Genomic DNA, 25,315 nt, shown 5'->3' with positions numbered 1-25,315 from the left:
TAACTTGTAAGTGGTAAAAGCATAACATATTGCTCTAATCAAGGAGAAAGATTTTGTTTACTAAAGACTTGGGAGATTGAGTTGCTTGCTAATTATTCCACTGCACTATCTCTAATGAAACTACTAGAGGTTTACATATGATAGCATTCTGTTTCTAGGAAAAAAATTCCTGTTCGTCATTCCTTTACCTCTTACTTTTGTGGTTTGTAGAGTGTGCATTAGAGAACTTTTTTTTCCTCCCAAGGAATTTTTTTTAGTGTATAACAAGCATACAAGATAAATGATAAAATTTATGGTTCCAGGTATTTGGAAAAGGTTGCATCATTATAGCACTCATATGAAATGCTTAATATTTCTATTGTATGGTATCCCTTGGAGATGTTACTGACCATTAGTGTATTTTGGCTGAACAGAGCACTCCCACAGTCTCGTGAACATGTCGACTCCTTTTTCACTCATTGCCTTTCTTGCTCATAATAAAGTTTATTGTAAAGTTAACTTTATAGTACAGTTGGTAAAAATTTTAGGTATTAAATTTTACTATAAAGGCATCAGAAGCAACTAATCTGCTTCTGTGAATTGGTAGATTTATCACCATCTTAGATTATAAATTTCTGGTGAGCATGTATTAAGTGAATTTTACATCTTTGTACATTTCCATAACCATTTAAGAATTTAATAAAGCCTAAAATTTTTTTAAATGAGCCGGTATCTAAATGAATAAGCCCATATGAACCAAGAATTTAATAAATATTTACATGTTGATCAAATCAAACACCAACAAAACTGAAAAAGATTTCACTTATTCACTTAACTCATTGAACAAATGTTTATTGAGCTTCTGTTGTAAACACTGTACTGGAAGGCCTTTGCTTGCTATATATCTTGGAACTGTATATAGTTACCATATATGTTTTATAATGGAAATGTATATCATCACATATATTTTATAATGCATATGTATGTTAGTATATACATATGTATGTGTATATACTTTATAATAGAATAAATACTATAATGTATATTGTACTTGTGTATAGGTATATAATTTTATAGTATAATGCATATTATGTTAACAAAGACACCTGTAAGATTAGACTATCCTTAAAGTCACCCCTGCATCATGTAATCCGCAAGGGGACCCTGGAGGGGAACAGCTGTAACTTTAATTTGCGACGTTTATTTGTCAAAAGATGGCAGTTGCTGGCACTGTCCTTGTGGCAGACCCCCCCCCACCCATGTCCAGTCTGCATAGACTTCAGTGTCCCTTTATGTTGGGTCCCTGTGTAATGCACTTGCCAGTTCAGCTGCAGAAAACATCACCATGGTGTTCTTCTCTTGCCCTTGGTGTTTGACTTAAATATGATTCTTATAAAATAGCTCAAGAAGCTGGTTTGTCGTTTCTGGCAGGGCTCGGTCTAATGCCCAGATAACACTCTGGGAATGAATACTAGCTCGTCAGCCTCCAGAGCCTTTTGACCGTGACTCACAGTAAGAAACACACTTTGCATTGTGACCCAGAACTCACACACATACATATCTGTAGACACAGACAGAGTCCGAAAACAACAGCTTTGTGAAACAGTGCTCCTCTCCTCACTGTGCAGGATGCCACCAATCTGCTATTTTCTCTTCTCCTGTTTTCTGCTCTGTTTCATCAAATTCAGGCTGGTCAGCGCCCACCAAGTTAGTTTCATGATCCAGTAATGGGTCAGAACCTGCATTTTAACAAACTCTGCTTTAAAGATTCCAACAGCTAGGCATTCCCAACATACCCTTAGTCACGTTCTCAGCAGAAATGACATGCTGTCATCCTTGACATAATATTCTACTCCTGGGCATATTGGTGCTTTATTTGTCAGAGTATTGCTTGGTTGCAGAAAGAGCTCTCCTGGTAGTTCTGATGCGAGTCTCAGGTTGAATGTAAGGTTTCTAAGCTGGAGACAATGTGTGACCTTTTACATCTTAACACTTCCTTACTCCTTAAAGCAATAAATATTTGTTGAGTACTTGGTATTAAGCCTAGCACTGTGCTAGAAGGTGATGCTACAGGAGGAATAAAGCAAATTCCTTGACCTTGTTGCAGTTAAGTGTAGTGGGGAAGACAGATAGGAAATGCATATATAATGTGTCAGGAGGCAGCCAGAACTCTGGATGACAGTAAAGATGATACAAACTGTTAGCAGAGGGGAGTACCAAGGAGTGGCTGGCCAGAACAGACTCTCATAAACCTAGAAGGAAGTGAGCATGTGAGCCATCATGACATTCCCCCGACCATTCATAAATTCCTACAACCCCTCTGCCCCAGTTCTCTTCCACTTTGAAGGTTTCCCTGACCGTCTCTATCATCAGTTATTTCTAGTTCTCAGCTTGAGTGTCACTATCCCAAAGTCCTGCCCCAACCCCCACAATCACAGATGTGTTCCCCCCTGCGTCTCTCCTGCAGCAGCCTTTGTAGCACTTCTCACTTTGCAGTTATAGTCCTGTGTGTTTTTCTTCTATCATGCCTCTCTCCGTCCACACTGTCAGCTGTGTGAGGCTACAAGCCATGCCTATTTTGTTCCCCCAGCAGATAGCCCAATACCCCAAGTACAGTGGGCCTTCAGTAAATAGTCAATATGTGAATAAATGAACAAATTAATGAATGAATACTCTCCTAAATTCGTGTGCTCATCCATTGACTGTTCGACCTGGCTGTTCAGCCTTTGGCTGTTCAACCTGGTGGTATAGTGTAACTGAATAGATTAAACTTCAAAAATCTTTCAAACTGTCTTTTAAAATCTATTTTCATATTCTCCACAGAACTTTGCAGAATGCCTTATACGAAGGTCTTGATGAAAATTCTTTATTTAATGATTTGATTAATTGATCACACTCATAGTCTTTTGAAGCATAAATAGTTCTGAAAGGACTGTAATCAGGTCAGATGATAAAAGTTGCCTCTGTAAATGACACCTCCACTCATCCTTGCTGTGGGTTATGCATGTAAATACTCAGGCCAACATTCAGTTATGCAGACAGTTCAGTTACTCAAACCTATGTGATCGAACTTGAATTGCAGTGGTGTTCACTTTTTTAATATAGTCATTTATTTTTCAAATTGAGGTTCTAAGACGGCATTCCTTTATTACTGCCATTGTAAGATATAGGAAACTTTTTATAAGTGAGTCTTATCTTTTAAAAAAATTTATTATGAAGTGTTAAACCCAAAAGGAGAAAAAAATTAGGATAATATGTAACATATTGCCATCACTCAAATTCTACAGTTATCAAGATTTAGTCATGTTTAGTTTATTTTTACCTTTATTCTTTCATTCTAATTTAAAAAAATACTTTTTTTTTTTTTTTTTTTTTTTTTTTGAGACAGAGTTTTACTTCATTGCCCAGGCTGGAGTGCAGTGGCATAATCTCAGCTCTCTGCGACCTCCGCCTCCTGGGTTCAAGCAGTTCTCATGCCTCAGCCTCCTGAGTAGCTGGGATTACAGGCGCCCACCACCACGCCTGACTGATTTTTTGTATTTTAGTAGAGATAGGGTTTGACCATGTTCCCCAGGCTGGTCTCGAACTCCTGAGCTCAGCCAGTCCTCCTGTCTCCGCCTCTCAAAGTGCTTGGATTACAAGCATGAGCCACTGTGCCCAGCCAAAAAAATTTTTTTTAGAGAGAGTCTCACTCTGTTGCCCAGGCTGGAGTGCAGTGGTGCAATCATAGCTCAATGCATCCTTGAATTCCTGGGCACAAGCGGCCCTCCCGTCTCAGCCTCCCAGTAGCTATGACTGCAGATGCACGCTACCATGCTCAGCTAACCTTTAAATTTTTTTTGGTAGAGTTGGGGTCTCACTGTGTTGCCCAGACTGGTCTCAAACTCTTGGCCTCAAGTGATCATCCTGTCTAGGCCTCCCAAAGTGCTGGGGTTAGAGGTATAAGATACCGTGTCTAGCCCTTGTTTCTCTTCGTTAAAGTATTATGAATCAAATGTAGACATCATTTCATTGAACCCCATATAATCAGTATGCATTCTGGGAAATAGAGATATTTTCTCATCTACCCTCAATGCTATTATCACATCTAGTAAAATTGACCGTAATTCTTTGCTATCACCTAATATCCAGTCCGTACTCAAGTTTTTTATACTCCTAAAAAGTCTTTTAACAATTGGTTTGCTTAAATCAGGGTTCAGACAAGGTCCACATATTACATTTGGTTGTTTTATCTCTTCCCTTGACCTGTAGAAACTAGTACAGTTTTCCTATGGAACGAACCTACTTCTGGATTAGCTGTTTTGCTTCCTTATGGTGGTAGCATTAACTTGTCCTATATCTGCGTTGTCTCTTATGAATGCACATTAGCTCTAATGTTTTGAAAGCATGGTGAATGTGGTCACAGGGCAATGTACAGTTCCCCCTGGTCACAGGTTATATTCCAAAGTCATTTCTGTTCTATTACTATGATAGAGTAGAACTGTGTCACTCCCAGGTATACATCCCTAATAGTTTTCAGTGTGTGGGTACAAGAACTCTGACCAATATATTGCTACAGGCTGGGGATTTTGAGAAAGCTTCTAGAGTCAGTGTTCTAAAACCACTTCTTCAGCACCTTTATCATCATAACAAGTTGCAGGTCTGTTTGTGTAAGATGTGGGATCTTTTTTTCTGTTTTAACGGGCACCAGATAGGTTCCCACCTTCATTAGTCTTCTCATAGTAGGTGCAGTCATCTTTTAGTTTGTGTTGTCCTTCCAAGAAGCCACTTTTTCTCGCAGTTTACACAGTAACATGAGATCAGCATTCTTTCCAGAAACACACTGGCTCCCAATGACCCTCCAAATAAAGTTCACATTCATTGGTTTGCCATTTAAGACCTTAGTTCTAATACTAGTAAGTATTTTAAAACCTACATTTTTATAGGACTGAAGAGTTCATTAAATTTTTCATATGCGCTCTTCTTTACTTCATCTATGCAAATACTATATTTTAGAATTGGTTGGGTTCAGGTCCACAAATATTAAGTGAGCACAGTTATTTACTTAATTGTGCCGTGCACGGTGCTAAGTGCTTGGGATAAAGACAAGACATAGTATTGTTTTTGAGGACTCTATAGTTCCTTGGTGAAGACAAATTTGAACAGATATACTAAGACCAGGGATGTGTGGTAGGAGGGTGACAGGAGGAAGGGGAGAGAAGAGACACTTGGCAGATGCCTCTGTGTACCTGCCATGCCGTTCCATTTGCCTGAGTTGCCCCTTTCTCTTCTCTACCTGTCAGAATCCTACCTGTCCTTTAAGACCTGGGTCAAATGTCACCTATTCCACAGTGTCCACCTACTCCATGGCCCAGAACAGAGACTAGGCCTAACATGGGGTTAGTTTAGACACAAGGCAGACTTTCAGTACACTTTTTTTTAAATGTAAACAAAAGTCATGAGTTTACAGGTAGGAATAAAGACTGGCTTCCCCACTGTCTGCCTGCAGTTTAGGGAGTTTCCAGGCTTAAAATTTAATGAAACCAGAGAAGCGAAGATACAATTGGAAAGGTCAGGATTATTTGTAAAGCTTTACTCTATAGAGAGGATAGATGATAGAATCTCCCTAATTCATATTAATTTAAGGGAAGGCAAGTTATTAATTATTAAGTGTTCACACTGTAGAGATATTGAACAAATGACGTTTTCATACATTTTCACTGCATACTTGTATATTTCGTAGAATCGTAGAAGTTGAAAGGTCCATCTAACCTAGGATTTTTAAGAATAACAGGCAAGGACACGGAAGCCCAGTTGTCCAAGTTTCTTCCCTAAAGTCACTGAGTCACATTCGAGCTTAGACCTTTGACTCTGAGCTCAGTGTTCTTTCCACTATATTTTACCTACAAAATGTTAACTTTGTTGGAGTTAATGAAGCATGTCAGTTTTTCTATAGGCAGATAAGATTAGAAACAATTGGATTAACTGATTAAATTGCCCTCCTTTTCCTTCCTATTTATTTCCATCAGTGGTGTCAGTGTGTGGGTCCCAGGGCAGCAGCACCAGTATCACCTGGGGACTGGTTAGAAATGCATACTCTCCAGTCTCACCCCACACTCTGACACTGAATTGGGGTAGGAGGTGTCCAGCCTTTCAGGTGACAGTGATGTGCTAAAGACTGAGTACCAGTAATTCAAATTGTAAGTCAGCAGATTTTTTTTGAAGTTAAGATTTAAAAACTCAAGGGCTTGTCCAAATAATCTACACTTTTTGAATTTGTAGAGTTCACGTTAATGATATTTCGCGGCATAAAATGAGTGAGTAGAAGAAGAAATTAGAAAAGAGAAGAAAATGAAGAAAGGAGAGCCAGCAAAGGACATGTGAATGAGAACAGTTGGTCACTTCTCTTAGGGAGAAAAAGGAAGTTGAAATTCAGGATTATCCTGCCTCTAGCAGGTTATTCGATCTCCTTTTGGTGAGAAAGGACCTTGAAATGTCAGTGTAACCTCATCTTCCTCTGCACACGGATCTTGGCAGACATTCTTTCAGGCTCTGATGACAGTACCTACTTTGAAAATCAGGGGAACGTCCATGTAATCTCATCTTAGCAGATGACAGACATTTATAAAGGAAATCACTGAAATGTTACTGTCATTTCTCTCAGATAAAATACTGGAAGGCGGAGGAAGAGAGAAAAGAAAACAGGGCAGACACTTGATGCTAACTTTCTCTTTGTTGAACGGCTTCACTCTCTCCAGGGTATTCAGTCTGGGGAGACCAGAGACAAAAATGGTTTTGAGAGAACATAAATTGAGGTAAGCAGAGAACTGTGCCTTCAAGTAGATTTGCTCCTTGTTAGGATAACAGGCAGTTAAAATTTATGTCATCAGTGTATCTAGGAAAGAATAGTCTCTGGGTCTTTCCAAGGTATGTGTGTCATTAATCAGATCTCATATATTTTTATGGATCCTCCATGTTCAATTCTTTTTTTTTTTTTTTTTTTTTTGAGACAGAGTCTCGCTCTGTCCCCCAGGCTGGAGTGCGGTGGCACAATCTCAGCTCACTACAAGCTCCGCCTCCCGGGTTCATGCCATTCTCCTGCCTCAGCTTCCCGAGTAGCTGGGACTACAGGCGCCCGCCACCATGCCCAGCTAGTTCTTTGTATTTTTTAGTAGAAACGGGGTTTCACCGTGTTAGCCAGGATGGTCTCGATCTGCCGACCTCGTGATGTGCCCGTCTCGGCCTCCCAAAGTGCTGGGATTACAGGCGTGAGCCGCCGCGCCCGGCCCATGTGTTCAGTTCTTTTTTGTACTCCTAGCCTTTCCCAAAGTCCTTCTAATGTCTACAAAGTGCATTTTCATTCACGAGGGCAGAGAACCCAGAGGGAGAGACCTTCATGGCCTAAGGATATATTCGTCTTTCCAGAAAGTATGCAACTATTCTAACCATAGGAAACCCCATTCTCCAAATTACAACATTTATGTTGTATTTCGTCATCCCCTGAAGTCCCAAAACTAGCTTACGCCAGAGCAAAGCCTATGGGTAAGGGGACAGTCTTCAACACAGGCAGCTGATTGGTTTTAAAAGACAGTCTGGGAATGGTGTAACACCACTATACCAGCGAATGAGGAATGGATACAGAAACGGTGGTATATACATACAATGGGATATGATTCAGCCTTAACAAGAAAGGAAATCCTGCCGTATGCAACAATACAGATGAACTTTGAAGACATTATGCTAAGTGAAGTAAACCAGTCACACAAGGACAAATATTGCGTGATTCCACTTTTTTTTTTATTATACTTTATTTTTTTTCCTTTTTTTATTATTATACTTTAAGTTCTAGGGTACATGTGCACAACCTGCAGGTTTGTTACATATGTATCCACGTGCCATGTTGGTGTCCTGCACCCATTAACTCGTCATTTACATCAGGTGTATCTCCTAATGCTATCCCTCCCTGCTCCCCCCACCCCACGGCAGGCCCCGGTGTATTATACATGAAGTTCTAGGGTACATGTGCACAACGTGCAGGTTTGTTACATAGGTATAATGTGCCATGGTGGTTTGCCGCACCCATCAACTCGTCATTTACATTAGGTATTTCTCCTAATGCTATCCCTCCCCCAGCCGCCCAACCCTGACAGGCCCCGGTGTGTGATGTTCCCTGCCCTGTGTCCATGTGTTCTCATTGTTCAGCTCCCACCTGTGAGTGAGAACATGCAGTGTTTGGTTTTCTGTCCTTGTGATAGTTTGGTTAGAATGATGGTTTCCAGCTTCATCATGTCCCTGCAAAGGACATGAACTCATGCTTTTTTATGGCTGAATAGTATTCCATGGTGTATATGTGCTACATTTTCTTAATCCAGTCTATCATTGATGACATTTGGGTTGGTTCCAAGTCTTTGCTATTGTGAATAGTGCCGCAATAAACATACGTTTGCATGTGTCCTTATAGTAGCGTGATTTATAATCCTTTGGGTATATACAATCATGGGATTGCTGGGTCAAATGGTATTTCTAGTTCTAGATCCTTGAGGGATCGCTACACTGTCTTCCACAATGGTTGAACTAATTTACACTCGCACCAACAGTGTAAAAGCGTTCCTATTTCTCCACATCCTCTCCAGCATCTGTTGTTTCCTGACTTTTGAATGATCGCCATTCTAACTGGTGTGAGCTGTTATCTCATTGTGGTTTTGATTTGCATTTCTCTGATGACCAGTGATGATGAGCATTTTTTTGTATGTCTGTTGGCCTCATAAATGTCTCTTTTGAGATGTGTCTGTTCATATCTTTTGCCCACTTTTTGATGGGGTTGTTTTTTTCTTGTAAATTTGTTTAAGTTCTCTGTGGATTCTGGATATTAGCCCTTTGTCAGATGGGTAGATTGCAAAAATTTTCTCCCATTCTGTAGCTTGCCTGTTCACTCTGATGATAGTTTCTTTTGCTGTGCAGAAGCTCTTTAGTTTAATTAGATATCATTTGTCTATTCTCTGTTCTGTTCCATTGGTGTATATATCTGTTTTGGTACCAGTACCATGCTGTTTTGGTTACTGTAGCCTTGTAGTAGAGTTTGAAGTTAGGTAACATGATGCCCTCCAGCTTTGTTCTTTTTGCTTAGGATTGTCTTGGCAATGTGGGCTCTTTTTTGGTTCCATATGAACTTTAAAGTAGTTTTTCCAATTCTGTGAAGAAAGTCATTGGTAGCTTGATGGGGATGGCATTGAATCTATAAATGACCTTGGGCAGTATGGCCATTTTCACGATATTGATTCTTCCTATCCATGAGCATGGAATGTTCTTCCATTTGTTTGTGTCCTCTGTTATTTCATTGAGCAGTGGTTTGTAGTTCTCCTTGAAGAGGTCCTTCACATCCCTTGTAAGTTGGATTCCTAGGTATTTTATTCTCTTTGTGGCAATTGTGACTGGGAGTTCACTCATGATTTGGCTCTCTGTCTGTTATTGGTGTATAGGAATTCTTGTGATGTTTGCACACTGATTTTGTATCCTGAGACTTTGCTGAAGTTGCTTATCAGCTTAAGGAGATTTGGGGCTGAGATGATGGGGTTTTCTAAATATACGAGCGTGATTCCACGTATATGCGGTATCTAAAATGGGTAAGTTAATGGAACCCAAACATAGAATGGTGGTTGCCTGGGGCAGGGGGAGGGGGAAATTGGGTGTTGCTAATCAATTGTTATAAAGTTTTAGTTAAGCAAAATGAATAAGCTCTAGTGATCTGCTATACAATTGTACGCATAGCCTAACAATAATATACACTTAAAAATGTGGTAAGAGGGTAGATCTTCTGTTAACAAAATAAAAGAAAAATTGTTTTTTAGAAACAAAAATATATTTAAAAAATAAAAGACAGGGCAATATGGGAAGCTTACAAGATAACGTCGTCACATTCATGGGTCAGGTCCTGAGTTGACCACTCCGTAACCTTAGACAAGTCACTTAACCTCTCTGAACCTGCATGGTCTTATCTGTAAAAGGGAGATTAGCCTTGTAGGATTATTTTAAGAATTAAAGATACTAATTCATCTAGAGATATCATGTAGATTCTGAAACGTGAAAGAACACAACGTGAGAACTGTAGAACTAAAGTGTATGTAAAAGGAGGAATGTATGCAATCCATGAAAATGGGAGGAATATTTCACATTATCAGAATTTTATGGAAGTTAATCAGAAATTAACTTAGCCTGCCTTTGGATATACTTTTCTTCCAATGCAAAAATTGTGTTTTGGTATATTTTTACATGATATTCTTTTGTTGGCCCACTTTAAAATAAGTAATTATTTAAGAATCATCTATCACTTTGTAAGCAATCTTTGTGTGTTGTTGAAACTAATTGTTTTTTCTTGTCTCAACATTTTCTATTTCTTAATATTCTTCAGAAGAAAATAATTCTTTCTGTCATGTTTGGTTGTTTTCTTTTTCTTTTTATCCTAATTTACTTTACATGACTTTCAGGGTTTCTGGCCATTTGAGTATTTGCAGTACCTTTTTACATGCCATTTCTTAAGTTCCCTCATACTTGCTTTAATGGACAATTTGTTATTGCTCTATACACAGAGTGACATGTTCGCAAAGAAGCTGCGTCATACTTGGTTTATGTTTTATGAAATGTTCCTCTACTGCCAGTAAACAAATTAAGTCTTAGGAGAAAAGGCATTTGAGAGGGAAAGTGTGGTCCTAAAGAAAGATCCCAGCTCTTGGTTACTAACAGGGTTTGCCTTCAGAACCCGAAAAATGAATGAAGTATTGAGAGCCGGCAGAAAGAACAATTTGTGTACAACTATGAACAAAGAAATCTCATAATTTACTCCTTTGTTGAAAGATAAGGTTACATCAGTCTCTATAAAGTTAAGTTGTTTAATCAGATCACCTTTCTAGGAAGAGTACTACCTTGAATATTTGGTTACTGCATATAATCCCAGGAGCAATTAAAAGAAAAAGGAAGCCATTTTTTATTTCAAATACTCTGGGTAAAATTCCAGTAATGGGAGCATCAGTAAAAGCAATGCGTGTTTTGAAAAATTAGCTCTGTGCTTGTCTGTCTTTGCAAGCCGGTGAAAAAGCAGGCCAAACATCTCTGCTTCCTGAGGAGTGGAGTACTTTTTGGAGGAAGATGGGGAAGCAGTGTGCTCATTGAGCATTTTAGTTCATGCCCTTCACAGGCTGGTTAAAAGTCTCATCTCCATGGTAACTGACACACAGATATGGGGCAGGCCAAATGCATGGATCAGGAAAACAGATCCTGCCCAAGCCACATGTGCCTGGATTTTCTTAGACACCAAGAATACACATAGCGTTCATTCCTTCCTGCAGCAGCCCTAGACTGTAGCACCTGAATGCCTGTAGATAGAGAAGAGCAGGTCCCTCTGGCCACTTAACTCTGTTTCATTTTTCCTTGTTCTTTTAGAATTTATTGCAGTCTGACTGTGTGGTATTTGTGTGTATGTGCGCGCATGTGTGTGTGTGTATACACATGAAATGCTGATTATGTTACCCCTCCTCAGTACAACATAAGCTCCATTAAGGCAGGAACTATCGCTTTGTTCACCAATATCTTCCCGTGCCTGGAACAGTGCCTGAAGCCTAGGCACTCATTAAATAAGTATTGGTTGAGATGAATGAGTGAGTCAATGAACAATAGTTTCTAATGAAAGATGGTATTACTTCTCTGAAAATCTGATTGAGAAAACCAGTTGCTTTCCTGTAACATCTATGCCAGTTAGCCTCTGGAGCTCTTATATGACACTCGTTTCATTTCAGTGTTGTAATAAAAATGTAGCTAAACTATGAGCTGTGAAGGTGTTTGTGTTGGTGCTACAGTTAGGAGGGTAGTCTGCCCTGGAAATGTTGGTAACTTAGGGAAATTGTACTGAAGATTTAAACCGGCTAAGAGCAGCCAGCCTAAAAATTAAGCTATAAGTCAGTGAAATTGGGGAACAAATAGTCATATTCAAAAGATCATCACATGCAGCCAGAAATAGATTTAATAAATGGAAAAAGAATGGGTGTCACAACTATAAAATAGACTTCTCATAATTTAAGGAACGGACCCTGCTTAATATAAAAGATAGAGACCCAGTGAACACAAGAAAACACTTCCTGAAGCCATCCAACAAAACCAATTAGGAACAGAATTTGGAATAAAAATAATAAAGGAACATTGACAAAACCCATTTAAGACAAAAGAAGGCAATGGAGAAAAAAATTAGAACGTGTTAAAACCAAGATTAAAATGTACATGAGAAAATATAAAGAGAAGGCAAATTTCAAACGGATTCAATAATTAGAAACCTAATTAATATGTGAGAGTGATGCTCTTCTTCTCCACTCCACACCAGCCCCCACCACAGGAGCACTGGTGTGAATGACTTTTTAGAGAAATTGAGCTGTTATATGAAGATAGATAGGATGAAGGAAAGGAGAATAAAGGCTGATGGAGTTGGAGCTAAAAAATTCATCACATGGATGCCACTGAACCGTACACTTAAAACAGACTAAGATGGTAAATTTTGTCTACTTTACCACAATTAAAAATAAACAAAACAGATTTTAAAATTCATTATATGCAAGAAATTTTAGTGGGGGTTTTTAATACAACAAATTAAGCAACAGGAACAATTGTTTCTTCAACAAGTATTTGGATGGGGAAGATGTGACAAAGATTCTGTCAGGATCCTTTCATTGGGAGAGATCCCTATTTCCAGAGACCCGGCATGAAGAGAAGGCTGACCCTCGGGGCAGCTGGATGGCACTGGCTGGCAGGGCCCAGACCAAGCCAGGTGGAGGGAACTCTACTGACCTGGACCCTGAAAGGTAGGAGGATTTGCTTGCAGGACTGGATAAAAAGCAAGGAAAGCAGCACCCCAGGTAAAGAGGAGTTGATTCCGTCACTGCCTTCATTTGCAAACCTGGAAAATGGGACCTCAGTGTGGCTAGTACTGAATCCATGTTTTATTTTGTTTTTTCAATCAAAATAAATTTCAATTAAAATCAGACCTATGAAGGAATAGATTTAATTCTTGAGAGCTAAATTCTTAGAGGCAGCAGACTTTTCCCTTTTATACATCAAAAGTTTTCAGTTTTATCTTTTGAAATGGAAACCTTTGGAAATTGATATTGGTCTTTTCCCCACCTTTTTTACCTTTCTGTGAGACTTATGGTCCTCATAATGAACATAAACTGTAACACCAATCGAAACCCTCAAGCCTGTGAGACTGTCATATTCAGCCAACTGCATTTTTAAGTTCTGGCGGCTTTCTAAATTATGCGATTTTGTTTCTTCTTTTGCTACTAGCATTTCTACCCATAGAAATTACACCCCCTCCCTTATAATTTTCTGTTTCCAGACTGTTGTGAATTTAGAAACTAGACAATTGATCTTACTTATATATAGATTAAGGGCAAGCACGTGCTGTGAGAGGGCCTGATGCTTTTCTTTCTAATGATAATGCTCTAATATTTACACCAGTGTGGACTTTGTGACTCAAGTTTGACTACCAGGGAACATGCATTTCCTGGTCTGTACTATATTGTCACCAAATAACCCAGGTATTGAAAGATGCCATGTCCTAATGTTTACTTTTGAAATTATCCTGAGGCTAGGATTTACCATGAATTAATTAGGGTAGGATGAAGAGAGGTTTCTGAAACTTGGAAGTGGACCTAGTTCAAGTACACTTCCCCCATTATCGTTCATGCATCTCAGCTGCCTAGGTTGATCTGTGTTTGAAACTCAGACTGATGAGTGACACCCCGCTTTGAATCATTTTCTGCTCTGGTACAGGGCTCTGCTGGGCTAGGATAGTTCCAGCTCAATAAGGCTGTTCATACAGTTTTATCTTTTTGAATATCACCTCTGTATTCACAAAGATGTCTGACTTTGAAGTACGGGTGATGAATAATATTTTTTATGATAGCAGCGAATTGGCAGTTTAGCCGTTTAAATGGAGGATTTGTCTGAGAGGTTTTCTGGTGTCTACATTTCAGCTCTCTAGTTCAAAATGCAGCCTTGCAGGACTGTCAGAGGTCCTCTCATGAAAATTTCACTCTCATGAAAATGTGTGCACTGTAGTTAAGACTTTCAGGCCCCAGAGTCATGCAATTAAGGATCTTGTCTTGCAATAACTGTATATATTACATCAACCCCATTATTGCTGCATCTAGAAATGGATCAGATCCTGTGGAAACCCAAAGATAATAAAAAGTCATACTCCAAATAGACATTTTAGGTTTATATGCCAGTCTCTGGTTCTGTGGCACGATGCCTTTGATCCCTGAGGAAGATGTCTTGAGACATTATGTCCTTCTCTAAGCCGGTATTGGGGAGGTTTCCTACTTCCACTAGGTGCCTGCACTGGGGGAGTAGGAGGTGAAGCAGAGGAGTGGCCAGGACTTCATTTTCATCATTTGATTTTCAATATGCCCCTTTGCAATCAATAGTGCCTTTTAGTGCACTGCTTGCCTTACCATTTAATTTAAAGTCATTAAATTAAACTACTATCTATCACAACTACTACATCCTTTCTTAAAAGACTCTGACATGTTGTATCTCCTCATGTAGTTCCTATTCCAGGAATCCCTTTCAGACCTGCAGAAATAAAATCAGGTGACATTTTTAGTTAGTTATTTAAGGAGATTTATTGAGTATTATCTGTGCAAAGAACTTCGGATGACATCTGGGAGTCTACAGTCTTATTAGGGAACTTTTAGGGGATATTGCTAGAAGAGTATATGGTTTAATTACAGGGCCGACCCTAGACAAAATCTTGTCTCCAATCAATAATTACTTTACTTGGCAGCAGTCTTTTGAGTCTTTCATAGATAATGTAGGATATGCACAACAAAGCAAAACACCGAACAGTTTGGGTTAAATGTTCAACTCTTGTAAAGGAAACGAATCAGTGAGGACTGGCCTAGTGGAGGTAGGTGTTATGGAGATGCGACTAGAAGTGGCTCTGAATGAAGAGGAGGAAGAGATGGGCAGAAAAGAATGGAAAGGAGCTGCAGAAGAGAAAGAAGGAAGAATAAATGGCCAGTGTGCTCACAGGCTCAGTAAGAGCATCAGCAGGACTTGAATGAGGGTATGGAGGCAAACTACTAAACGCTGTCAAAACCAGGCCAGGGTGCTGAGGCTGGATGATGTAATTGAGAGCTATTGAAAGTTTTGAGCAGAAACGTGTTATGATTAAAGCCATGCAAAAGAAAGATTAGTTTGATATGGAAAATAGATGAAATAATGTCCGCAAAGAAGCTATTAAAATCATCTAGCCATAGGCCTCCAAGGGCCTGGATAGGATGTGGCCAGTGGGAATGGAGAGGAAACGAGATAATACGCAAGACATTTTATTATGTTTTTGTCACTTGCGAGGCCATATTCTTACATTTTAGTGGTAGCTGAAATCTGGAAAGACCGTTCAGATGTAACAGGCTCCTCAACTGTTATGTCAGGTTAAATGAATTACAGAGGAAGGGTAGGAAAGGTGAGGGAGAGCCATCTATGTAACATTGGGGACATATTCGTAATTTAATAAACAAAATGTTATACTGCTTCCTCAGAATTTGGCTTGACACAGAAAGGAGGCAAGAGAAGCCTTACATTTATTTGTAGTTATGAAAAGAGTATCAAACTTTCATGGAGAACTTTCTTCTGCCTTTAATATTGATGACACCACCATTCTCTTGATATCCAATCCAGTGTCCAAACTGGAAACTCACTTTTTACTTGACTCTTTCCCTTAATCTCCATATCCAGTTACCCAGAACTAAATACTTATGTTTAACTGTATACTTCCTGTTCTCAGCATTCCCAAAGCCTCTATCCTAAGCCCTCTTGCTCTTACATTTCTTTCTTTGGATATTAATAACTGACCATCTTATAAGGGCTTGTGTGGGAGGGGTGGTAGAATTTAACATATCAAAGTACTGTAAAAAGTAGAGACTTGAAACTGCATTTATGAATTAAAAAAAAAGATTAGCAACTGTCTGATTAAAACAGTGTCTGACTCTGTGGCATTCTGAACAGAGGCCACTCATCAAGAGCTTTAAGAGCTGCCTCTGTTGAAGATGTAGTACTCGTGGGGAACCTACATATTTTATAAAGGAAGCACAGAGGTGTCCCAACTTGAGCCGAAGGGTGGTGAGAGTGAAAAGTTAAACCCACACCTTGGACGGCAAACAGGGCACTGCCTGAGCCTTGTATCTTTCAAGAGGTGCATCCCTTTCTAGAGCAAGAGCCAGCTTGGCTTCTGAAAATTGATTCTTGAAGATTTCTGGAAGGAATGACCCAGAGTCTTTTCCATTATTAGAACGAAGCACGGAAGACAGAGAGCTCTTGACCATGAGGAAAACCTGGACAAGAAATCACTTTTTTTCCCATATACATTTTCTACCCATTTTCTACATGGGACTGCTGTTTCCCTAGAACAAAAAATAAGCCAAAAACATCTTAAGTATTGTAAGATTGGTCAGCTATAGTATGAGCTTCCAATATAATTTACCTAAAGCAACGTAGTGACTAGAATTTTGAGATGACCAAATATGGTATGACACAAACATAGTATAATGAAAATAATAAAATTCTGACACCATTTCCAAAGAATAAGGCCAGGTTATAATATTAAGTGTGACTTTCTTGATACGATTCATATCCTGATATTTATGGTTTAACACAGTCCATCTGAATATTTATGACATTATTTTCAGCCAGTAAGAATGCCCATTCTGTTTTTCAGCTTCTCCCGTTGGCAACGGTTACATCAAGCCTCCTGTTCCACCTGCTTCTGGCACACACAGGGAGAAAGGGCCGCCAACCATGTTACCCATCAATGTGGACCCAGACAGCAAACCAGGAGAATATGTCCTCAAAAGTTTATTTGTCAACTTCACCACTCAGGCCGAACGCAAGATTCGTATCATTATGGCAGAGCCCCTGGTGAGTACATGCCGTGGGACCTGCCTCTTCGAAACTTCATCTGTATGCTGTTATACTAGATTTAAACACTCTAACAAAAGATGGATTGCTTTTCTTCTAGTTTGTAAAGGTTCTTTAATATCATAGGTAATGTTTTAAAGGTAATAGTTAGGTTCCCTGATCTAAGAGAAACAATTTGAGTGTCGAGGATTTTAAAACAATCTTCAGCAAATACTATTCAGTAGCATGCTTCACTGCTGCATTTGGGACTAATAAGCATAATTTAACAAAAAGAAGGATCAAAGAAGTATCAGTCATAGAAAAATTGTGTTCAGAGTCTCTGTGATATATGTATGTGTGTATATATATATCATACACATATTTTATATATATGGCAAAATCTTTTGTCCAGTTTTTAAAGTAGATGACAAGAAAAATCATTTTGTTCAAGTGGCTGTGTGGACTTTGAGTTTGAGAAGTTAAGGGCTTGGTACCATATTGTCAGAGGAAGTGTTTCGATGAGTCGTTCAGAAACACCATTTCCATTTCTAAAACGTGAAAGACAATACATTCTTGACTAACTTACCTTTAGTTCTCTCGTTAGACACATGATGCCCTTGGATGTCAGTGTCTTTGGTTGCAGATGCTTCTGGTAGAAAATAAGGCAGGCGTGAGTCTGCCTTATGTTAATTGCTCTAACAGGGCTCTAAAGAGCACTGAATCTCTCCAAAGGACAGTCAGAAAGGAAGGAAGTGCAACTGGTAGATTCAGATTACTTGTTTTCTAACCTTGGCAGGGCCACACACAATAAAATGAAAGGAAAAGAATTCAGAGTGATGCAGCTGTTTCTGTGAAGTGTGACTTTGTACCTCCTATGAGGTTACTGGGGTAATAAGAAGATAATCAGAGGTTTGCTTTGCAGAATTATAACTCAAAATAATTAAAAACAGTATTCTTAAGCCTGCAATACATGTCTCTGAAAATATGTAACAGATGATGTGCATCATCTGTTAAAAATGACCTTTACAAGAATTACAACATAAGGTTTGGGAATCAGAATTCATAAACGTTTGTTAAGTGTGTTTACCTGAAAGTTACAAACTTTGCTCAATAAAATTTTTATTAGATCAGTGGATGTTACATTTATCCATTCTGTTCATAAAATTCTCTTCATTTGTTGAATTTCCATAATTATGGGAAGTGTTTCTTGCTTTTACAGTTTAAATCATCTAAATTCATCCTTACTACAGGACCTTTATTTCCATTCACTCATGTTTTTGTGTTTCTGCTCCTCTTACTTCTACTAATAGCTGATATCTGTGGTGTAGTTACTATGTGCTAGGCATTGTGCACAACTTATTACCTCCTTTAATCTTCGCAATGACCTTAGGTAGACAGCATTTATTTCCTGCTTACAGATGGGGAAATTTGGCACAGAGAAGGTTAAGTAAATACTCAAGGTCACACAGTGCTGATTTAAACTCAGACTGGGTGGCTTCAGAACCCACATCTGAACCCCTCTGAATTTATTGTAAAGCTTTCCTTGGTCCTCTTCATGTAAAGACACTGTTGCAGATACTGTTGCTAACTTCTTAAAACAAACCAACACAGGACTCTCCTGTAACTTGAATCAGCCACTTCAAGTATCCAAAGTCCCATTGCCCAGAACAGGGCTGACCCTTGGAGCCTCCAACCCCTGAAGCAGCCCAGACTCCTCCCCTGGTGGAGAGAGGGAAGCTACCTCCATTTCAGAGGATGTGGGTCAGTTTAAAGAGAGAGTGGTGAGGCACAATAAAGATTCATTTCACCCTGTAGCCCTAGAAAAGTGCAAAAATGACAGGTCTACTCTCTTTGAAATTGTGTATCCTAATGAATTTTCCTGAGGAGCTGTGAAGTTGTACAGAAGTTCAAAGAGATGCTTACACAGCTAGGTCCTGATACCTTTAGAACCATCCATGTTTCCAAAATAATAGTTTACTGTTTTTTTAAGAATTTATGAAGTAAAATAGTTTGGATTTAACTTTTTCCCTCAAGTCAGGTTGGAATTTGTTTGCGCGGAGTTTGTTTTTTCTTCTTGGAATAAGGATTAAGTCTGAAAAATGTACATGTGCCATAGCGTTCTTTTAATAGAAGTAGACATTTTTGTTCCTCTCTATGATACAACTAAAATGTCCCCAAACAAGAAAAAATTTTAAAGTGTAAGTTCTTGTCATAAGGAAATCTTCCTTATGTGCTTAGAGTGAAGGATTCTGCTGGGTGGTAATGGCCAAGAAGACACACTTGATGTTTTTAGCTGAAGAGATGAATCTGATCAGTTTTAGTATTACTGATTTTATAAAAGAGACTTTTTTGCTCTATCACCCAGACTACAGTGCAGTGGCGCAATTTTGGCTCACCACAACCTCGGCTTTCTGGGTTCAATTAATTCTTGTGCCTCAGCTTCCTTAGTAGCTAGGACTATAAGAGTGCGCCACCACGCCCAGCTAATTTTTATATTTTTAGTAGAGATGGAAACGTCTCTACTGAAATGTTGGCTAGCCTGGTCTCAAACTCCTGACTTCAGGTGATCCATCCACCTTGGCCTCCCAAAGTGCTGGGATTACAGGCATGAGCCCCCAACTCTGGCCTTTTTATTCCCCTTTGATTTTTTGGCAGAAATGTAAGCTTCTGTTCTATATTCTTTTCTTGTCTGCTGAAAAGTGCTTAGTAATTTTCTGTCCTTATTTTTGCCTACTTGTAGGCCAGTAAATGTGAATGGATTCAGAGGCTTGTCACCTGATTCTAGAAGTGTGAATGTGCATTTGGCATTTTGTCCTGTAGCTGCAACAATAGGTGTTATTTTTGATGTATGTAGAGTACTTTTAAGGTGAATTCTATTAAATGTCCTCTACTATTTCTCTTGTTGAGTTAGCTTCTCTTACAAAGACACTGAATGCTTTACAACCCTGAATTTATGTGGGTTCGTATCAAATCACAAAATTGTATTCTATTATTCTTAACTAAATACAACTTGTATGGGGATGGCAAAGGTAATTTTCAAAAACTTGGAAGTATAGACTTACTATTTGGGGAACTACTCAGGAATCCATATTTTTTAGTTTTATTGTTAAAAGAGTAACTCAGAATTTTACACCTATTAGCTTGTGTGGAGCAGATTATGTACAACTTTAAATTAAATCGTAAGATTTTATTTATGACTTTGCAATATCCAGATAGCCAACTTTAAAAAACAAAAGGAAATAAAATGTTCTACAAAACAAATTGTAGATTTGTTTCTCTGTAAATATCTTTCACTTGTTCTGCAGAATGGCTCTTTGTACCCAAAAGATGCTCAGGTCATATTCATGAATATTTATGGATAAGTCAATAATTTTATTCTATTTTTATTGCTTCATGGGGACATTTAACAGCATTTGTTCTTGTCCAATCTTATCATTATTTCACCTTTCCCAAGCAAAGTGTTCTGAACAAGCTAATGGGGTCATCTGTGTCTCTTTTATATTTTATTTCAAAACATAAAACTGCAGAAAATAAATAATGGATACAGTTCCTTCTTGCATCCTCCTCCTTCCCTCTGAACTCAGTTTTCTTCTTCCCAAAGTGAATCTTTTTCAGTTCTTTAAGTAAGAATCAGTGGGTGGTAAATTACTCAGTCTTGTTCATCTGAATGTCTTTATTTCTCCCTCATTTATCGGTGATGGTTCAGCTGGGAATAGAATTCTAAGTTGACATTCATTCTCCCTCTGACATTCATTCTCCATCTTTTATTATTCTACCTCTTTGTCTCTTCTGCATTCTGAGTAATTTTTTCAGATCTGTTTTCCAATTCATTAATGTTCTCTTAGGCTATAGAATCTGTTTTACCTATCTATTGAGAATTTTAATTTTGATGACTACATTTTTTATTACTGGAAGTGCTATTTAGTTCTGTTTGAAAGTCTACTTAGGCTTCTTATTTTCATTGTATTTTGTTTCTTTTTTAAGATTGCAACTTTCCTTTTATGTCTTCAGTCACCTTGAATGTGTCTTTAGATTATTGTTCTGTTATACACTACTTGTTGTGTCTGCTAATTCTTCTGTTTGTTGTGCCTGCTAATTCTTGCCCATGATGGATTGCTTTTTACGTACTTTTTTCACTGTGAATTCTTTCACTGAGCCTCTTTTTCTGTGAGTTCTCCTTGCATCCACGGTTGTGGGAGTGTTTCTCCAGCACAGTTTTGCTTTTGCCCCTTCTGTTGCCCAGAGTTACTGCTGTCCGGGGCCAAATATTCGGTGACTTTCTGCACCTAGAAGGTGACACGAATGTATATCCCAAACTTGTAAGACTTTGGCCTGTGGTTTCAAATTCTTGGATGTGAATTTTTTTTCTTGTTATTTTACATAGAACTTAAGCAGAGACCACTGGGAACATCTTTTCATCTTCTTTTAACGGTGCATAGATTTTTCCCTAGTCTATTGTTTAGGACCAGACTTCATGTAAGGCATCTTGTTTTCTATGTCCCACCTCTCAGGGCCCATATCACTGTTTCCTATCCCCCGGTGGACAACAACAAAAGCCTCTAGGATAATGAAACAAACAGTCCTCTCCCTGGACAGCCACTAAGCTACCTTACTCCCTCCTGTTTTTCCTTTCCTTTTACCTTTCTTGTGAACTCATTTCTATACTTAAAAAAAAAAAAAAAATGTTATATTTCATTCAATATTTCCAAGCACTTACTCCATGTAAGCTTTTGGGTTACCTGAGCCCGTCGTCCTGCCTGTGTCCTCTGCAGAATTCTCAGTTTGCTTCCCATGCAGATAAAGCCAAGGTTGGCCTTTGCTCCATGAAGCACATGGTGAGGTGGGGTGTCCTCAAGGTGAATAAAAAGAAGAATAAGGGGCCTGTCACCAGTTTTTCCTCCTCTGATCTCATCTGTGAATCTTCTCTAAACACAACCCTGTCCATGACATTTCTTGCACAAAACTTTCATTTCATTCTCTTTCACTCCTTGATTTGGCCCAAACCGATCTTACTCCCACCACATGCCTTTATGAACCCAGGTTTCTTGTCTGCCACCATGCGTTTATGCATGCCGACCTCTCTTTCTGGAATGCTGCTCAGCTCCTCATCCTGCCTGCCCTTTAAGGCCCCATCCAAAATCTCATCATCTGAAAAGCTTGGCTTGATTTCTTCCCTGATGTCTCCACACAATCATGCTTATGTTAACACACACTTACACGTATCTGCAAATCTCTCTACTTTATCTGAGCTACCATATCATTCTGTCGTGCAAACTATTCTGTCCTCACTGAATTAGAGTAATTAGTATAGGCTAAACTAGTAAATACCAGAGTATATGATGAGTTTTAAGGGTAAGCATTTTATGATACTTTCAGTTGTACATGTGCGTACCAAACCATAGTGTATTTTTTATGGTGGTGGGTTAGGGGCAGAGATTTTCTCTTAAGTTGAAGAAGCAATGTATTAGCCTATAAGTTCCTTGGAGGCAGTATCTGTGTGGGATGCATCTTGACACACACACACATGTAAACACACACACACACACACACACACATCCCATGCCCCCATGTTTAGGACAGTGTTTGCATATCATAGACAGTAAATTTTTTTCTAAATGAATGAATGAATGAATGAAACATTAATATAGTAGCTTGAAAGGAATGTCTTTATTGGATCCTGTGTGTTTCCAAAGGTCATCTTGCCAACTCTAAACTAATAATAATAGATTTTTGTTCTGTTCTTTGCACTCGACAGATGAATGCCCTACAATGTGCTGAGTACAAGAGGCATTGATTCTCAGCCTCCTGCTTTCGGGCATCTAAGGATACCTGTTTATTCATTGATATGGTCACCTTCCCTTCACCCCGACTCCAGCAATAGGTGACTCTTAGTGATCAGACACAGTCTCAGAATATATGCTCTCATTCTCTGTGAGTCTGTCTATATAGCATCTATCACTGTAGTCACAGGCAATTACCTTCTCAGTAAGCTCTTTCCAAAAACAAGACTCTCCAGTTTTTCAGAATTCAAGTGCTGCTATCAATTTTGACTTTGTAGATCGAATAGACAAAAGAGATAAAGACAAAGTTAAAGACAAAACAGCTTTTCATTCTGACTGATCTGGATTTGACTCCTGCTTCCACCTCTTTAGTGTTGTGTGACCTTGAACCAGCCAGTCAACCTCCTTTTTTTCTCATTTGCAAAATGGGAATAACAGTACCCAGCTCACAGGGTGGCTGAGAGGATTAGAGGGAGTGTGTGGAGCCCCTGATATACTCCTGAGCATGTAGGAGATGCTCATTTGTCCTCATCACCACCCTCATTATCCTCATCGGAGGACTGAGATGAGTTTCTGGTATATTTCCTCAGAAATCAGCCTGGTGCATCCTCTCTTTGTGTTCACTCAAACATAATGGAGGCTTGAGCAGGGGACTTGACTGTCTGCTGTTGCCATTTATCAGTACGTCAGGTGGCTCTCCTGAGCTCTGCCATGGCGTTGACAGAGGCACAACCACAGCTCCTTTCAGCAGACCTGGTGTTGGCCCTCCAGGCACTCATGCTTTGGGAGATGACAGAGGCAAACAAAGTACTTGAGAGAAGACAACACCCCCCACGATCTCACTGTATTTCCAGCAAAACACTTGAGGCCTACCCAGGTGTGAATTGTGAAGACCTAGGCAGTAAAACCAGGGATTTGAGGTACGTCCACCTCTGAGGGTTTTCAAAGGCTTTCAAAGAGGAAATTTCATTGGTTCTTGAGAGGAGGGGGTCTCAGAAAAAAATAAGAACCATGTAATGCCAGGCAACCCAAAATGTGAAAGGCTAGGTTATTCAGCTAAGTAAACCAAGTTTAGAAAATTTCAAGAATTTTCAATCACACTTCTTAGACTTTTGTCCACGCCCCTCCCTATGACTTGCCCAATACACAAGAAAATTGTTTTTTTATTATAGCCCTGCCACTAACCTGTGCTTCTGACAAAGTCACTTATGTGTGATCTATCATTGTTTTCTCATCTATGAAAGGATAGCAGCCAGGCCGTTTTCACTCTAGTGTATAAAAGAAATGAAATAAAAGCAACATTCACTCTCAAACCCCTGGGTTTAAACTCTTAAATTCCTTGGGTTTAATCCCTGGGTTTTTTTTTTTTTTTTTTTTTGAGACGGAGTCTCGCTCTGTCGCCCAGGCTGGAGTGCAGTGGCCGGATCTCAGCTCACTGCAAGCTCCGCCTCCCGGGTTTACGCCATTCTCCTGCCTCAGCCTCCAGAGTAACTGGGACTACAGGCGCCGCCACCTCGCCCGGCTAGTTTTTTCTATTTTTAGTAGAGACGGGGTTTCACCGCATTAGCCAGGCTGGTCTCGATCTCCTGACCTCGTGATCCGCCCGTCTCGGCCTCCCAAAGTGCTGGGATTACAGGCTTGAGCCACCATGCCCAGCCAATCCCTGGGTTTAAACTCACTTATTAGTGAGTCTACCTGGGTTTAATCTTCCATTGTCCCTTCCAGGAGCTGCAGTGGAAGCTAAATTGGGGATTGGGCCAGGAATTCCATCTGGATCTAGTCTATCAGCATAAAATGTCAACGGGAAGAAGAAAAAGAAATTCTGACTCGCCTGACAAAGAGTTACTCAGAAAGAAAGTGATTTACTGTGTTTTGATTTCAAAACCTGGAATAAAGAGAAGGTTTTTTTTTTAAGTCTACTTGACTTAAAAAAAAATCTAACTTTCATCTTGTCCTTCAGCGGAGACTAAGAGTGAGAGAGTTGTGCCCACCTTCGTCCAACATCCTGGAATTCAAAAACACTTTTTATGATGAAAGATGAGTGAAAATGGGGAATTTTGTCATTGGGATTGCTTGAGCCTTAGTAGCCTTGTTCACAAAATGGTTAATAGACAAGATGCAGGCAGGATATTTTAGACATTGCTCCTGTGCTGAGTTTGGAGCACAGGTGTGGGCTGACAAACAGAGTGATAATTCATAAAGGTGCTAACTGTGTCATGCTGGAATGGAGGCTTAAAAATAATAGAACATGATCTAGCTGGTTTGCTAACATGAAAGAAGTAAACTCGAAGTAACACAAACTATTTTCTTGGGGTACACAGTCTGAAGAATCCAGGATGCCAAACTCTATTGCATCACACATCATGAATCTGTAATGAAATATGTCATGCTTAAGAACAAACCTGTAGGAACATCAGTCATGGCCAGCTGGCACAAACCCTGAAAGGCCAAGCAATTAGCTAATGACAGCATTACTGCATGGTAATGTTGTTCCAGGTTCAGGCAGTAACGTTGTTGACATACCTTTGTTCCTTGGCCCAGAGTCTGAGCCTTCCAGCTCCTCCTGTGTCCTGATGTTACAAAGCTGGCATCAGGACAACTCTCCTGTTACCCCTAAAGTTAAGCAGGATGCTGTGCTG

The 25,315-nt window shown here is 39.4% G+C and overlaps 1 protein-coding gene across 7 annotated transcripts in view; it reads left to right on the top strand.

The window, feature by feature from the left end:
- The window catches only part of FRY (FRY microtubule binding protein), a 275,761-nt gene that overhangs the window by 31,749 nt on the left and 218,697 nt on the right, over positions 1-25,315 (top strand). For all 7 annotated transcript variants that reach the window (XR_001884138.1, XR_001884139.1, XR_001884140.1 and 4 more), the window contains exon 2: positions 16,718-16,917. Coding sequence is in view for 4 of the 7 variants with exons in the window: in XM_017865930.1 (XP_017721419.1) it covers positions 16,718-16,917 (200 nt within the window). In the remaining 3 variants the exon portion in view is untranslated. The remainder of the gene's footprint in view (positions 1-16,717; positions 16,918-25,315) is intronic.

This window comes from Rhinopithecus bieti, unplaced genomic scaffold (genome assembly GCF_001698545.2).
Source record: "Rhinopithecus bieti isolate Rb0 unplaced genomic scaffold, ASM169854v2 scaffold_81659, whole genome shotgun sequence".
NCBI lineage: Eukaryota > Metazoa > Chordata > Mammalia > Primates > Cercopithecidae > Rhinopithecus > Rhinopithecus bieti.
The sequence above is the reverse complement of the archived record's forward strand: the minus strand, read 5'-3'. Positions and strand labels throughout refer to the sequence as shown.